At 35.5% G+C, this 15,865-nt stretch overlaps 1 protein-coding gene across 2 annotated transcripts; it reads right to left on the bottom strand.

Annotated features, from left to right (window-relative positions):
* Positions 1 to 493: 493 nt before the first annotated feature.
* On the bottom strand, positions 494 to 13,692 carry LOC122009559. Of its 2 annotated transcripts, XM_042565761.1 has the most exons (9): positions 13,321 to 13,454; positions 12,497 to 12,546; positions 10,870 to 11,618; positions 8,821 to 10,163; positions 6,162 to 6,451; positions 5,428 to 6,073; positions 5,261 to 5,342; positions 3,489 to 3,536; positions 494 to 974 (listed from the first exon to the last, which is right to left on the bottom strand). In XM_042565761.1, exons 3-9 carry the CDS (start codon positions 11,518 to 11,520, stop codon positions 771 to 773), a joined length of 3,264 nt encoding a protein of 1,087 aa, XP_042421695.1. In that variant the 5' UTR covers positions 11,521 to 11,618; positions 12,497 to 12,546; positions 13,321 to 13,454; the 3' UTR covers positions 494 to 770. The 2 variants fall into 2 exon arrangements, with proteins under 2 accessions (XP_042421695.1, XP_042421694.1); XM_042565760.1 differs by lacking the exon at positions 12,497 to 12,546 and having other exon boundaries at positions 13,321 to 13,692.
* Between the last annotated feature and the right edge of the window lie 2,173 nt (positions 13,693 to 15,865).

The raw sequence follows: 15,865 nt of genomic DNA, 5'->3' as shown, positions 1-15,865 counted from the left end.
ATCAAAATAATAAGAAAAACTTCAAAAATTTTATTATTCACATCAAAACTATCTTATTGAACTCGACTACTTCTCACTGTATTTGTCAAGATGGAAGCTCCGCAAGCCTCCGTGCTCACTTAATGAGATTGCTTCAATCAAGCTTCAAGACAAACTCAATGGACTTAAAATGATCCACAATAGAATTAGCTCTACACAAGTCTAAGACAATGCCATTAGTTTGAAACATTTCAAGTTGTGAAACATGAAAACAACACAATTAAAACCTAGTCACAAGAAACCAACATAAAGCAGTAGTGTGGACACCCTATGTGTGAGCTTACATGTTCACTATTAATTCAATTTGTCCTTGGCTCTATCAAGCTCATGCCACAATATTGTTGATAAATATTAACTTTTCACATGACTTATGAACAATGAATGTTTAAATTAATATCTCAAACAAGCTTCCCTCTATTTATCAAAGGAAACAAGGATAAAAGATGATCATCAATTGAAAATCCAAAAGCAAACAACAGGTTCGCCTTTGGGCAAAACATTGAGTCGTTATGCAAAACCACAATGTAGGTACAGCCAGGCTTGTTCGTGGCATCAGTATTACAACACTCAGATGCCCAGCCCCTGAAGCTAAATAGCAGAGCCCAAAGATTAAAATAAAATTTAAAAAAGGAAAAAAAAGATTTTACAGGCATTCAAAAATGTGTTCCTGAGTATATTTGTTAAATGGAAAATGTTAGATATAGACATGCGGCACACTACACTATATAAAGCTACGGTTGTTCCACATTTGTTTCTTTTGGCAGAACCAAAGCAATCAGGCATTCCGCTGGTTGAGGTGCAATGGCCAGCAAGGAGCATGTGTCAAGCGAGTAGGGGAGGATAAAGAGCAATCTTGTCCACATGGACTTGCTTGCGGAAAGCTTTATCACTCCAGCATATTCCCTTTGTCTCAAATACGAAGTGAAGTCCTGAATCTGCAACAGAACAGTAAATATCATAACAAAGATTAACTTACAAGATAACACATTTAAGAATCATCTAGTTTCAATCAGAATAATTCTTAAGGAATAGAGCATAGCAATGATAACTAGAACCAAATACAACTGAAAAATTATAGTATTGACATCAAACAAACACAGTTCAGAAACTAGAGCGCAATATTTTGGCATTGGATGTTTCTATGCACAATAGCTGTGTGGGAGTATCTAATGGGGAGCTTGCAAGCACATGTCAATAGGGTCATCCGCTTTCATAATCTAACATCCCAACCAGGCACGCGATTAGACACTACATGGTTAGGTTTTGATTAATCACCTCTCCTGGAGGTTACATATGCTTTTGAGTGGCTTCATTATCAAATACACTAGCAATCATTCATGTAGCCGCATGAGTGTTCATCAACACACACCTGACCATGGCAGAACAGGTGGTGGCTCATTATCTGTTGTGGCAGTACAACTGACATCAAGGTCAAAAACTCCCTCCTCTCTGTCACATTGATACCTATGAAGACAACATGATGTTCTCTCAGTGGTCAACTGGCAAGAAGGAATTCTCCCGGAGGAGGGTTTCCTCGCAGCATTAAAGTGCAGACTCTCCATCGATGACAACAACAATAGGTGGTCAAGTGGCACTGATGAAACACACGTGAGGAGGTTGATTCATTGTGCATAGCTTAGCAATGGTGAATTTGTTGAGTCCAATAGTGGAATTTTTATAGTCAATAGTGAAGAAAAATATAGTCTCTAGCAAGCCACAGGAGCAGTTACCATGTTACTTGCTATTGCTTAACTTGAGGGAGCAACATATGGCATCCTCCTCACCTACTCTGGGAGTCCCTCTTCCCAGTAATTTATTTATGTAATTGTCGTTTTAATGCAACTCCTTTAAGGCACTGCTAATATAGATATATTTTTTAAAACAAGTTAAGAGGAATAGGAATATTAGCTTAGTGGATCAAATCCCACATTAGTATATCGGTTTAGTGTTATGTTGATAATTTATATATGATTATATTGATAAGAAATAATTAATTCCTTTACCAAAATTTTACGTGGTATTAGAACCTACTTCGTAGGTTAGGATTTCCTAAAAGTAGTATTTCCCAAAGGGAAGATTGCCGACCTCCCTTTATTTCCCTTGATCCTTTCTGTCTTTATTCCTTGTTTCTCACCATGTGCAAGGGGCAGCTGCTGACACCTCAACTTGCAACACAACCTCTCGATTCATACAGTGCAAGTCTTAGCTCTTTGCCTGGAATTCCATCCACAAAGCTTCCTTGCATCTAGAACACAAAACGCACAACCAGTTTTGAGTCCCAAACCGGCACGGGCCAAGTGGCCTTTATGTGGCTCACGAGCCAACTGAGGATAGCTTAGACCAGTGCCAAATCAAGCAGATGACAGTCTAAAACCAGACCCCTCCCTAATTTCCTCTTTCAAATGGTGAAAAAATTGACAAACATACTTCTAAAACATTGAACGAAAATTTAAACTCTAAAAAAAATCCTCAATTAGTATTTTAGTCCCAATCATAAATTTTAAATATTCTCAATTTATATATTTTAATTTTTATAATGTTTTGAGAATAAAATCCTTATTGAGAAAAGAAAAAATATATATTTCATGATATGTTTGAATTAACACATCTTGATGAAAATGAAAATGACGAAGATAAAGATTCAATATCAGACTGCACTGTAATGAATGATCCTCTGTGTACTTAGGCAGTGCTGTAAATGGCAGTAGCTAGTAGGCGGTAGCGGCGATCAGGCAGTAGTGGCCGCCTATCGTCTCGGCCACCTAGTCAATGCCTAGTTGATTGGATTTCTTTTACTATTTTTATACATAATTAAATAATATATTAGCTAAAAGATAAAAAAAATTAAATAAAGGATCAAAAATTTTAAAAAATTATTATAAAATATATTAACTAAAAATAAAAAAGTTAATCTAAATATTTTTTTAAAAAAATAATAATAATAATTTTTTAAATATATTAAATTAATAGGATAATTTTATTAGATTTTAACTAAACCTATTTAAATTATCCCAATTATGATTAAAATTACTAATCTAAAGTGTCAATTAAATACCAAGTTAAAAAAAATCTATTCTATTCGACGATCGACTTCAATATTTCGGCATCGGACACATCGCCAGACGCTAGACGCTATGCGTTGCCTGGGCCCGATGATGAGTCTGAACCAGTCACGCGTGCTCAGGCGCGTCGCCTAAGCCTGGTAACGCATCACTCGAGTTCAAATCGGAAATGTTTTACCGCCGCAGGTGCCGCTTAAACACAAGACGGTATGGTTGAGGTATGTCTCCTGCCTAGGCGGCTACCTCAACCACCATTTAAAATATTGTACTTAGGAAGAATAAACGCAAAAATACAGTATGGATTCAGTAACCAAAACATGCTTAAGTATATATAAGACATGTTTTCAGATCTGGATTAAAGTACAATGCGCTGAAGAAAATACTTACTCCTTTTTGGTCACTTGTGGTGGAAGGTAGCAAACGACAGACCTCTCGCTACACCATGTAATGTATAAAATCAGTCGATTACAAGAGGAATATAATCAAATATGCTAATTTCTGCATCAAACATAATGTTAAACTAGCAGGATATGAACAAATAATATGAAAATGGAACCGTAGGTGAATGCTAAAAACTAATTCATACTGAATTTGGAGCAAGCATGCACACAAAGTTTATAAAAAGAGAATGCAATACTAGTAAACTGAGTCCAACAATGGATGATTTTGTATACACAAAATATAAAAAATATGAATAAGGAAAATTAGGATTTGGTGATTTGGTTGATGAAATATCAAAAAAAAATGAAACAAAAGAAAAGAACAAAATTAATTAGCAAATAGTCATTCAAACTTAATATCAGGAATTTTGCATGGAAAGAAATGTGAAACCGTCCTGTCTTAGAAGTGTGAAGGCATCTTATGAATTGGATTTAAGTAATTATTGCCAAAAAAAATGCTTAATATGTTACTAAAGGATTCATTTTATATATTTATGGTTTTGAACAATCCTACATCAAGGTAAAGTGGATTAATGTGAAACACTATTGATTTGCCAAAAGGTAAACCTCAAACTGGCAGTCTTTCTATGAATTTTCATGATGAGTGATGATGCTAATCAATGAAAGTTCATAACAGAAAAATAATAGGAAAGTATATGAACTAATGGTCTGAGCTCTATAACCAACTTAAAGGTTTTACTATGTAAGGTGTCATGAAGGAATTCAATAAATAGATTTATGATGCAGACAGGAAAATAACAACCATAAAGGTTGTTGTGGATAAAACAAATTTATACCTTTGTAGTTAATGCATGCTCAAATATAATGTATGATTGCGCCTAATCATCAAATTTGTTATTTTATATGATATAATATATCAATAAAACAATCAAGAATATTGGTGGAACAAATTCAGCAAAGATAGTATTGGAAACTAATCAATCACCAATTTGGTAATATTCCTATAAGCTCAGCCTAAATGGAAGGTCATATGTAAGCAGTAAACACCTTTTCCTTTCAAACCAATATAGTTTTAACCATCAGCATTTAATTTCATATTGAAGCGCACCAAATATCCCTCTGAGAAACCTACCAAGGCAACTGATTCCAGAAGAGGCTGATTTCAAGACGATAAAATCCCGATAAATGCTTGAGTCTTATTGCTTGCAGATAGTTTGTAGCCTATCCATCCTAAGTCCTAACATAATAGACCTTTCCAATGGCTGATGTACTTGAATTAGAAAATATTCCTGAACCAACAACTGACAAGAACTAACTTCTAAAAATAGCAAATATGAAAGGCCAGTTTCTAAATGATTGCTATATTGAATGCACATTTCCTAATAAATAAATTTACCAAATCCGAAGCAAGAAAGAATCTCGTAAACAGTTAGTTCCTTTAGTTGACAATCTTAGTCCCAAATATCTTGACTAAAAACAAACATAGTTTCTGTCATTCTTCTTTGTTCGATGTTTCCTTGAAATGGTACACCTATGTCTACTTTGCAGCATAGCAGACTGCACCAACAGAAACCACCTGTCTGCCACTGGCCTGTATGAGCACACAAGCATACTAGAAAGCAATTTCACATGCTCCAATTCTTCTACAACAAATAGCTAGTTCTTTCAACAATATTAAAGTAAATAATGCAAATAAAAGTAATATGAAGGTAGCCTGGGAGAGTACAATGGTGATTACAAGGGTCTTCAGGAACTCACTTTGTGCGGTGGAGTGTTTGCAAAAGTTGACTTAACATGTTGAATGTCTGTGCGCTTTGTTACGTCTAACCTAAGAGGCCAACTGTGACATCATGAGAAGAGAAAATTCATTAAAATTTTGCATAAACCATCAGATACAGAATCAAATATGAAGAATTAAATCTTACTCTGTTGGCTCTGACAATGTGTTTAAATATTTACAGGCAACAGAGTCCTCTCTAACTGCATAAATTGTGCAATAGTGAACACCACTTTTTGTAAGATTGCCTTGCCATTGATGGTGAGAAGATAATACACTTGTTCGCAAGAGGAAATCCTTGGATTGTTGCAAAGGAGGAGAGTTTGGAGGAGGTGGAACAGAGGGTGGCTGTGAGGGTGGTGGTGGAGGTGGAGATGAAGGTAATGGAGGTGCCACATCTGATGGGAGAGGAGGTGGTGGGACTATATTTGGTAGAGGAGGAACATTCACTACTTGATCAAGTCTCTGCTGCATGGCGCCACCTGGCAATTGTGAAAGTGGAGTAATAGAAGAGGGTATAAAAGGCACAGGACATGTATTAATATTACGGTTATCATGGAGCATCATTCCTGTTGGAGTTCGGCTTAAGGGAGGACCTCGACCAGAACTATCCCAACAATTACTCGGAGTGAAATAGACAGGGCGTGCCAAAGGTGATGGTAATGGCAGTGGTATGACAGAGCCACTACGTGTAATGCTAGGGCGGTTGGGTATGCTCCCCTTACCAAATATCTGTGGTTCATTTTCTTGCTTCATGTAATGCCAGTTTCTGTCAATAGCATTGGTTGCCGGACCTAGTCATCAATCATCAATAAAGTGTAGAGCTAGTAAGAAAATATGGAAATGGACAGGAAATTCAAGCCACCTCAATGCAGAACTCACCAGGGAATGATACATCCATGGACATCTCACGAATTTCAGCACCAGTAGTAGGATTCCAATTTGACTGGAATGCTTGACCATGCTGCAACTGCATTCCTAAATTATCTACATGTACTCTTGGGGATACTGGCATATGGTGGTGACCAATATCAGGTTTATTTACAAAAGATCTAGCATAAGGATTTCCTGGTTTAGCAGACCCAAATTCTCCAGGAGATGGTGGATATCCCAAGGCATTTAATGACCTTGGTGTGGTTGATTCTCCATGATACACAGGGACTCCTGTATTCCTGCGAAAGGTTAGAGGGACATAAATAGCTCAACACAGCATTAGTTGATTAAGATTCAAAAGGAGATTATTCAGCCTGATGAGCAAAACTTAAAGAAAAAAAACACTTATCATCAGTTATACAAAAGAGACACCAAAGAAATGAGTCAGAGAATAACTAAACAGTTCTTATGAAGATTAACTACAATATAGAGAAATCTTTGAGATAAGAAAATTAGACCAAAAGGTAGGACTTAAGTGAAAAGTTAAAGTATGTATTGTAAATGAAATATCAGAATTCATGAGGGAAGCAGACGAAGTAAAAGTAAGTGCAGCGTGCTAGGCTTCCACCAAAGGGAAAGTTAAAGTGTGTTTAGTTATGAGCTGGCATGGCTACTGTGCTAGGCTTCCACCAATGGATGACTACCATGCTAGGCTGCCACCATAGCAAGCATTCAAAGGTCCACTAGATGTAGCGTGACAGGGCTGTATGCAAGCTTAAAGCAGTAGAGATTGTTTCTGTACCTTGATCTTTTATGATCGAGTTTTAAAGCAGCAATGATCGAATTTTTCAAACTAGTAAAAACCATTTTTTTTCTTTTACTTATAGTGAAATGTTTACATCTAACAAAACATTCTGGTTGAACTCAAATTTATTCTACACAAATCTCTAAAAAAAAAGTCAACTCCTTGATCTACTCCAAAAAGGATTGCATACCACAATAGCTCCAACTAAGCACTAAACACTCCAGAAAAGGATGGAGTCCTTGCTTTGAAATTTAGGAAGAACCAAAAGGTGAAAGATGCCCTTTTGTTGTAATAAGAAAACAAGCAAGCAAATAAAGATTGAAGTGTATGAAAGTTGTGTAATTAAGAATTTTAGATATCTTGGATTTATTAATAAACAAGAAAGAAATACTAGTAAAAAATTATCATTAATAGTATAAAGAATGGTTGGTTGAATTGGAGAGAAACTTGTGTTGTGTTATCATCATGTGCCCCATAAGTTGAAAGGAAAACTTCTTGAGAATGAGGTACAACGGAGCAGTCAGATTGTTAAATAATCAGGAAACAACATGTACAACAAATTAATATAGAAGGAATTAGAATATAAGATGAATGTATGGGTTTAACAAAAAAATTGGGGACAGAAAATACTAATACATAAAAGACATTAGGTGTAGCTTCAATAATGATTGAATGAGCCCCCCAGGGTTTGGTGTGATGGTAAGCGAATGGACGAGTTTCCTAAGCAACGAGGGTTCTATTCCCACACAGCGTAAATAAACGCCAACGGCACTCGAACCACTCGTGGTACCGTCCCCCTGGCCCATTTGCGCTTCCTGGATTTACCGGGTGGAAAAATTCCGTGGGCGAGAGACCAGCCATCTCCAGGTGAATGAAAGGTAAAAATACATAGACACCTGGGCTTTCCATTTTAATAATGATTAAATGAGAGAAAATATATTGAGGTATTCAAACATGGCCAATATATTTTATAATTAGATAAGTTGAATTGGTTGAAGTAGGAAGAGTAAGAGGTAGATAGGAGACTAAAGAACACTTTAGTTTATGTAATAAAAAAAATGAGTTAATTGATTTGGATGTTAATAGCAAAAAACCTTGAAAAGAGTTCAAGAGAGCGATAAGATCTTCCAACCAACACTAAATAGTTGGATGATAATGATGACCACATTATCCAAGTTTTCAGATAATAAATAACTATTTTCCAAAAGAAATATCTATTTTTCATCATCTGTACGCTTTCAAAAAACGACTACCTAAGCCTCATATGCAGTTGCCTAGGAATTTGGAAGGAAACTATGTAACATCCACATGCAGTTAAAATATATCATTGTTGATTAAATAGATTATTATATTTTACGTATTTCTTTGTATGACTAATTTCTATATAGGAGCATGAATTCAACTTTGTTGATTAATATCTATTTTGTATATAATATAGTCATTGTTATCAACATAATTTTTAAAATATATTTTTTAATACTGATTGCATATGTGAATGCAATGTCAACCGCATAGCATCTACACACATGTTTTGAAACCTTAATCACCTGCTCACTCATCTAGTTGGTATTATGATTCTGAATCTCTAAGCTCGTTAACTATGTCAGAAACAATGACAAGTTGACTTGGCCAAATTCCATAAATTTACTAAGTGGATGACAAGTAACATTTGAGAAAATTTTAGCAGGCTGACATATTTTCAATTTTGAAGTGAGACAGTTTTATCTGTGTGTAGCACATACAAGTTTATTAAGCAAAACTTGGACAAGATGTTTCTGAAATTAACTAAAATACACAATGATAGAAGGAAAAGTATAAACAGTTTCAATTATGGATATCAAGAGAAATTTATGAAGTTCATACCTGAATTCAGCTAGAAGGAACATGTCAGGACAACTCTGTATATTTCCTAAAGCTGTAACAGCAGCATCAACACTATTAAACTCTATAAACCAGCAAGAGCTTTGCAAGCCTACTCGTGTCAATCTAACTACAGCACCAACATTTCCCACAGCAAGATTGCACAAGGCCCTCAAATCATCATCTTCAAATGGTGTGGACAAGCTAGCAGATAGAGTAATGTAGAGAGTGTTTGAAGGTGCTTCATCCTTCATGGAAAGTGAATATTTTTTCTGCTTAATGCTTTCATGAGAAATTTTTTTATTAAAATTGTACTTAGCACAGAGTGATGAAATCAAGGAATGCAATTGAGATATATGAGGGTTGCACTTTTCAGCACTAGCACCATACAACGTTGGAACCATTGGAGAGAAAAGCATGCTGTCAGCAGCACTTCCAATGCTTCTACTTATAGTTTCCACTTGAATTGTTGTAGACCCAAACCTTGCACCATGCAACTGAAACTTTGCAAGGTCTGCAGCTTCATGTAACCGGAAATCTATATAGCAGCGACCATTTGGTCTGTCAAAATGCCATCCTGCAAGCTCTCCAAATCTAGAAAATGCATTGATCAACTCCATTTCTGGGACAGAAGCATCAACTTGCTTTACTAAAAGCTTAGTGAACTTATCCAGTGTAAGTTCACCAGTACCTGAATGCCCTTCAGGCAGTGAAAATGTTGCAGTTGCAGCTCCAGAAGCAGATGCATTTGCCGTCATGCCAATATCAGTACTGTGATGGTGCTTCTTAGCTCCAGCACCAGAACCATCTGAATCCTTCACAATGCCTAAAATAGACTGACTTCTTTTCAATTCTCTTGGATCAGGTGTCTTCTCCAAGAATTGGTTTTCATGATCCATTTTCTTCAAGTTGGCCAACCTCTCCCCTCCACTAATGCAACTTCCATCCTTTGGCAGTGCATTTATCTCATGTGGCAATGGGCAAAAAGACCTAACATGTTGGCCTGTAGCATTTTCAGCAGAATCATTACTTCTTTTCTTTGCATCAGCTGAAGAACTATCAGGAACTCCTGACAATATATCCTTTGAAACATTAAGAGCTCTATTGTGCTGAGGAGGATACTTATTAGCCACATATGAGCTGCTGATATCTGCATATTTTGACACATGCGAGTAGACCATGTCATTCTCTTCCAGATCTGCTCCATCAATGAACTTTGACAAAGACCCTATTGCATTTTCTAAAATTGATAATAACTCTTTAGTAGCCTGTGTCCCATGTAATCTGGATAATTTTCTACAATAAGAAAATATCCAAACTCCCAAGGATGGATCTTTTTTAATTGCCTGCATACAGAGGCCAGAGTTAATAAGTTTGTGAATGTTTGAATATCACAATCATGCAACAAAGAACACACCTTGAAGTAAAATCAAGTACTAGAAAATAGAAATGGATATCAAATTTAAGATTTTTGGAAGTTATTTTAGCCTTTATGTATAGAGTCAGACAATTACAGTAAACTCTAAAAGGAGGTATTTTCAAAGAAAAATTGTCTTCAGCATTCTTGCAGAAATTTATGTTTAACAATTTGAAATAATTGATTCATCTCTCATTCAAAATGAACAATTCTATATCTGAATCTATGTATGAGTTGGGAGAAGAAACTTAGGACCAGAACAGATTCACTGTTTCTACCCCTAATGTCTAAAAGAAATCTATTACGTATGGATATGCAGCATGCACACAACAGAATAATCTTGCAATTAAGGCTGCGCAAAAAGGCATAACCTATTGGATAAAGGCTCATTACTTTTCAAGCACTTATAGTCTCAACAAAGCATTTTCACAAAGCATAGCAACATGTAACTCGGTGCCTACTGAAAGTTGTTTTAGGAATATCAAAGGTTGAAAAAAAACTCATGCTTTATCAAGGTATGTTCCCCACAAAAAAATGTTAACTTACTTTTTACTGTATCTATTGTACTATCTGAGATGAATCCATAATGAAATAATCTCTGCTGGAAGCTGTGAATTAGTTTAAAGTATCAATACCTTTCCCAATAAACAATTATTGGATTCAAACACCATTTTTTCTAGTTTGTCATTATTTGCTTCTGTTTTGGTTTGATCATTTCCGTCAGAATCTACACCAGTTCTTGCTGATTTTGGACATAGTGAAGATGGATCAATCTCTCCATCTGAAACATTATTTTTTACGTTCTCAGCACCATTCAAATGACTTGTCACCTGACGGAGAAAGAATTGTGCTCCACTATGTAGAGTGTTATCATTTCCACCAGAGACAAAGAGTTCAAAGCAAGCTGCAAGTAAGTTCTTTGGGAAGGCAAATAATATGCAGAGCAAACTAAGTGCTCGAAGCTTAAATAACCTATGCAGAACAGGTTCATTGTCCTCCTTATCATCCTTCATTTCACGAAGGAATTCCATTGGTTCATGGAGCTTTTCAACTTCTCTGCTAGCCACTGGATATATATCCTTACCCTCAAAAGTTGAAACAAAAAAAGTAAGAATGTTTGAGAAAACTGCAGAACAAATGCCCTGAATGACAGAGGATGTTGGTGCTTCAGATGATGCCGTGCAAGAAATGTCAACCAGTCCCAAAATACAAGCTTTAACAGTTTCGTATGCCACACTATCCATGTCCTCTCCTCTCATTATTATAGCCAGACTCCAATTATACATGTTGATGGAAACTCTAGCTGCTGCTTCTAGAGCAGTAGGACAGAATGATGCATACCGAGGAATAAGATCAGCAACTATACGTTGCACACTCGTACAACCTACACAACAGAACAGCACACATATCTCATTTAAAAGAGCCAAATTCATGTTTCATAACATAGGATAAAGTAGTTTATTTTATTATATAACTTGTATTTACTGCAGAAAGAAGGTTGCCACGTGCAATAGTTTAATAGAAGAATCCATGAAAATTGAACATCACAGTTTCACTTTCAAAGTTGACTGGGAACCTAAACAAAAGCCTACTGCTAAATAGTGTACTCCTACTAGAACAAGAATCAACTCTTCAACACCACAAACTGGCAACAAAGCTACAGTTGAAGAGGCTTACAACATAAAATTGAATCAAGGTTTTTAAATACTAATGGAATTGCCTACATTTAGATTTATAAACAAAATACTAATATACGAGAGCAACAAAGTGTAGCTCCAATAGGTGCAAAAATGAGATAAACTGTATGATAAGATATAGAGATGTTCAAGTGAGACTAATACATTCTGATGTTGTGCAGTCACACAAGTTGAATTAATTTAAGTGCGAGTTGTAAGGAATTGAGGAAGATCAAATTTTATTTAATGTAATTACAGCTTATAGTTGTCAAAATTATATCATGATTCATATCATAAGATGGACTACATAGTCGTCAAAAATCATATAATTCATATCATATGATGGACTATGTTCACATATACAATGATACAATTCATACTTACGAATTGGAAATAAAAAGAATTGTGGAGACTTGGTATGAATATATATGATCAGCTAGAAATTAACATGACCTAAATATTCAATAAACTAAATCAAGTTTACTATAAATAAGGATGAATTTTAAAAGTACACCATAAGCACAAAGGCATACTAAGGATCATGCCAAGCTAAAAAAAATATCAGATGTAAGTAATACTGACTTACCCTGGTGCTCCTTAATGATTTAAAGTAATCATATCTGACTTCAGCCCTTCCTAGAATTAAAACAATGCCGTTAAATTTGATTCAATTAAGGATAGCTACACCATAGGGTCCATTTAAAATTGTAACTACAGATTGGATTAGCATAAATTGGTGTCATTACGCTGATGCAAATCAAATTAGTAAAATCTAGATAAGTTCTTTTTTCTTTATTGAACAGTAAAAAGGATAACACTGGTCCAATACTTTTTGTATCGCTTGGCCTTTATCTTCCCTTGAGTTTTTAAATCAGTATTTGGGTGGAGAAAAATAAATCATATCTTGGTATGTCAATTCCTTCTACCACTTTGGCATCCAACCAGAGAAACACAAATTCTTCTACTCTCTATTGTTAACCAAATACATAAAGAGGACCTTTTCTTTTCCTTTCTCCCATTCTTCTCCAATATAAACAAGCCCAAGAATTTTCAGATGAGTAAGGGAATGTTAGGAAATGGGCAGCGACTTGTAAACAAGGAAAATGGAGATTACATGATGTAATATAGTTCTTCTCAATTTTATGTGATCTATGACAACAATTAACGAAGTACATACTTTCGACAACTGAAATGACGTCTCTACCAATTGTAAGTAGAAAATATAATTGATCCTTTGGAGTTGAAATTTTGAATGAACGTCAGTGTTAATTTTCTTTTCGTGCAGAAAAAAAAAATTGATGATGTGACAACGTAAGCATACACAAAGATCAAGCATTTCTTAGAAGATTCTTAGCTTTAGGTATTTTTAGGAAAATCAAAGAAGAAAAAGAGGGGCGAGGGATATGGAACCTCTGGAGGCGGTAATTAGGGCCAGATAGGCCTGCTCAAGTTCTGGCATGAGGCGAGAATCCTTCTGGGAAATGCAAAACTTGATCCTTCGGTAGCAATCTACCAGATTCCTGATCTCCTCCTTGTTCCTCCGCTTGCGGATAATTTCCTCCTGCGAAGGGGGTGGGGGAGGGGACGAGACGAAGGTCTTCTGCGGAGGCGGAGGGGCGCGGTGCTCCAGTATTGCCTCGTAAAGCTTCCTCTTCTTCGGTGGCTGCTCTGCGGCCGCCATCGGGCGTGACGAGGTGTTGACGCCGCTTAGGGATTCCGCCGCTCCGGCACCACTCGAGTACGATTTTGCGACTGCATACTTTTTTTTTCGGTCTTATTGTGTCCGTCATAGGCCCAAGAAAAAGAGGATGCTGATAAATTAATAAATAATAATAATAATAACCGTAGAAAATAGTCCAACTCCGTTGTGTTTTCCGAAGTTTGACATGGTCAAACGATCTACGCAGTTGAACTAAAACTAAAAAATCAAAAATTAAATTAAATTAAATTGGTCTCATTAAATTTGGGCCATAGTCCAGATGTGGGTTCATTTTGAAAAAATAGCTTTTGATTTTATTTTTATTTTTTTTAAATGTTCAGATTTGGCTGGACTAATTCGGGAGATAGACAATCTTATTCTTAATTCATTTTCATCTATCCGATAAATTCAAAGTACAATCTATGCACATTTATAATATTTATTTCTATCAGATTTTTTTTCTTTAGGTACTAGCATTATTTCAAATGTCAATAGTTATTCATGATTTATCTTTTTCATGTTGATCTTAAGATGAATTGACAGAATACTAGGATAAACATATTCACTTTTTATCATTATTTTTATCGAGATTTAAATTATGATCTTCTTATTTGTCCCATAAGTATTTGGAGCTGCACCATCAAAAGGATGAGAATGATATATCATACATGTGACTACTAGGTGGAATCTGTCTTCAACCAAGGACAGTAAATTTCAAATTATAGTTGCAATTACTTGATCCCAAGCTCTTATGTGGGTGTCAGATGAATGGAATTTAAGATCTTAGATTAAATTTAAGAACCAAGAACAACTATTTGACCATTAAACCAAAGATCTTAAATCTTTGGTGTGCCACATATAGCCGAGTTGATTATTACATAATAAATTTATAGAATTAAATCTTTAGTGTGCTATCCGAGGGTATAGTTGAGATGGTAACTATAAGAAAGAATTGTTTAATGGTGCAAGGGTCAAATTCCGATAAAACCATGTGACCATACCCTCTTCCATGGGGATCATTTATAATTTTCTGATTTATTCTCTTTTAATGGCGTGGGACAATCAGAGGGGGTGTCAGGATGATAGATTTCATCTTTTTACTAAATTAAAGTTTTGGTATGGATGCTCCTAATTTTGAATCTCACGCTAAATATTTGCGAACGTACACGGAGTTCGGACTGCTAATGATATTGGATCCTCTTCGTGGCCTACTTGTACTTCCCAAATTTACTGGTGGATGGTTCGTGAGATCAGGTCGTCCACTTTTAAAATTAATCGCATCAAATGATTATATATATATATAAATCTTTAGTGCGTTGATCATGTGAGGGGTGTTTGGTTTAGGAGAATAAGAGTGGGAAATGGGAATAGCAATCATTGATTGTCATTGTTAATGTTTGGATTACAGGAATAGGAATACAAATAAGGGAATGAATCCTTGAAATTAGGTAATGACTTATTCCCATGTACTCCCCCTTTAATGAGTCATTACTCTATTTTCAACAATCAAAATATTCCCTTATTCCAAAAATACCCTTGATCTAAAACTAAATTGTTCTCCCTTAATATCAAATATCAAAATATATTTATTTAATTTTTCTTTCATATCACTTTCTCTCTCCTTATCCTCTCTCATCATATTTTCTCTCACCTCATTTTATCACACACTTTCTCTCTCCTTAATCTCTCCAATCACACTCTCTTTCCTCTTTTTTTCTCATTACACTTTCGCTCTCATCACACTTTCTCTCTCCTCAATCTCTTCCATCACACTCTCTTCTTTTTTTCTCATCATACTTTCTCTCTCATCATATTTTCTCTCTCTTCAATCTCTCCCATCACATTCTCTTTTCTCTTTTTTTTCTCATCACACTTTCGCTTTCATCACGTTTTCTCTCTCATCACATTTTTTCTCTTCTCAATCTCTCCCATCACACTCGCTTTCTTTTTTTTCTCATCACACTTTCTCTCTCATCATACTTTCTCTCTCCTCCTTTTTTTCATTACACTTTCTCTCTTCATCCTCTCCCATCATACTTTCTTTCACATCATATTTTCTCTCTCATCTTCTCTCATCATGCTCTCTCCCATCACTCTTTTTCCTCATTTTCTTTCATCACACTTTCTCTCTCTTCATTCTCTCTCATCATACATTCTCTCTCATCATATTTTTTTTCTCACATTCAACTTTCTCTCATATTTATTTTTTTTCTTATTTTATTTAAGGGTAAAAAAGAAAATTTTGATTTATTCCGA

Source organism: Zingiber officinale, chromosome 8A (assembly GCF_018446385.1).
Source record: "Zingiber officinale cultivar Zhangliang chromosome 8A, Zo_v1.1, whole genome shotgun sequence".
Classification (NCBI taxonomy): Eukaryota; Viridiplantae; Streptophyta; class Magnoliopsida; order Zingiberales; family Zingiberaceae; genus Zingiber; species Zingiber officinale.
The sequence above is the reverse complement of the archived record's forward strand: the minus strand, read 5'-3'. Positions and strand labels throughout refer to the sequence as shown.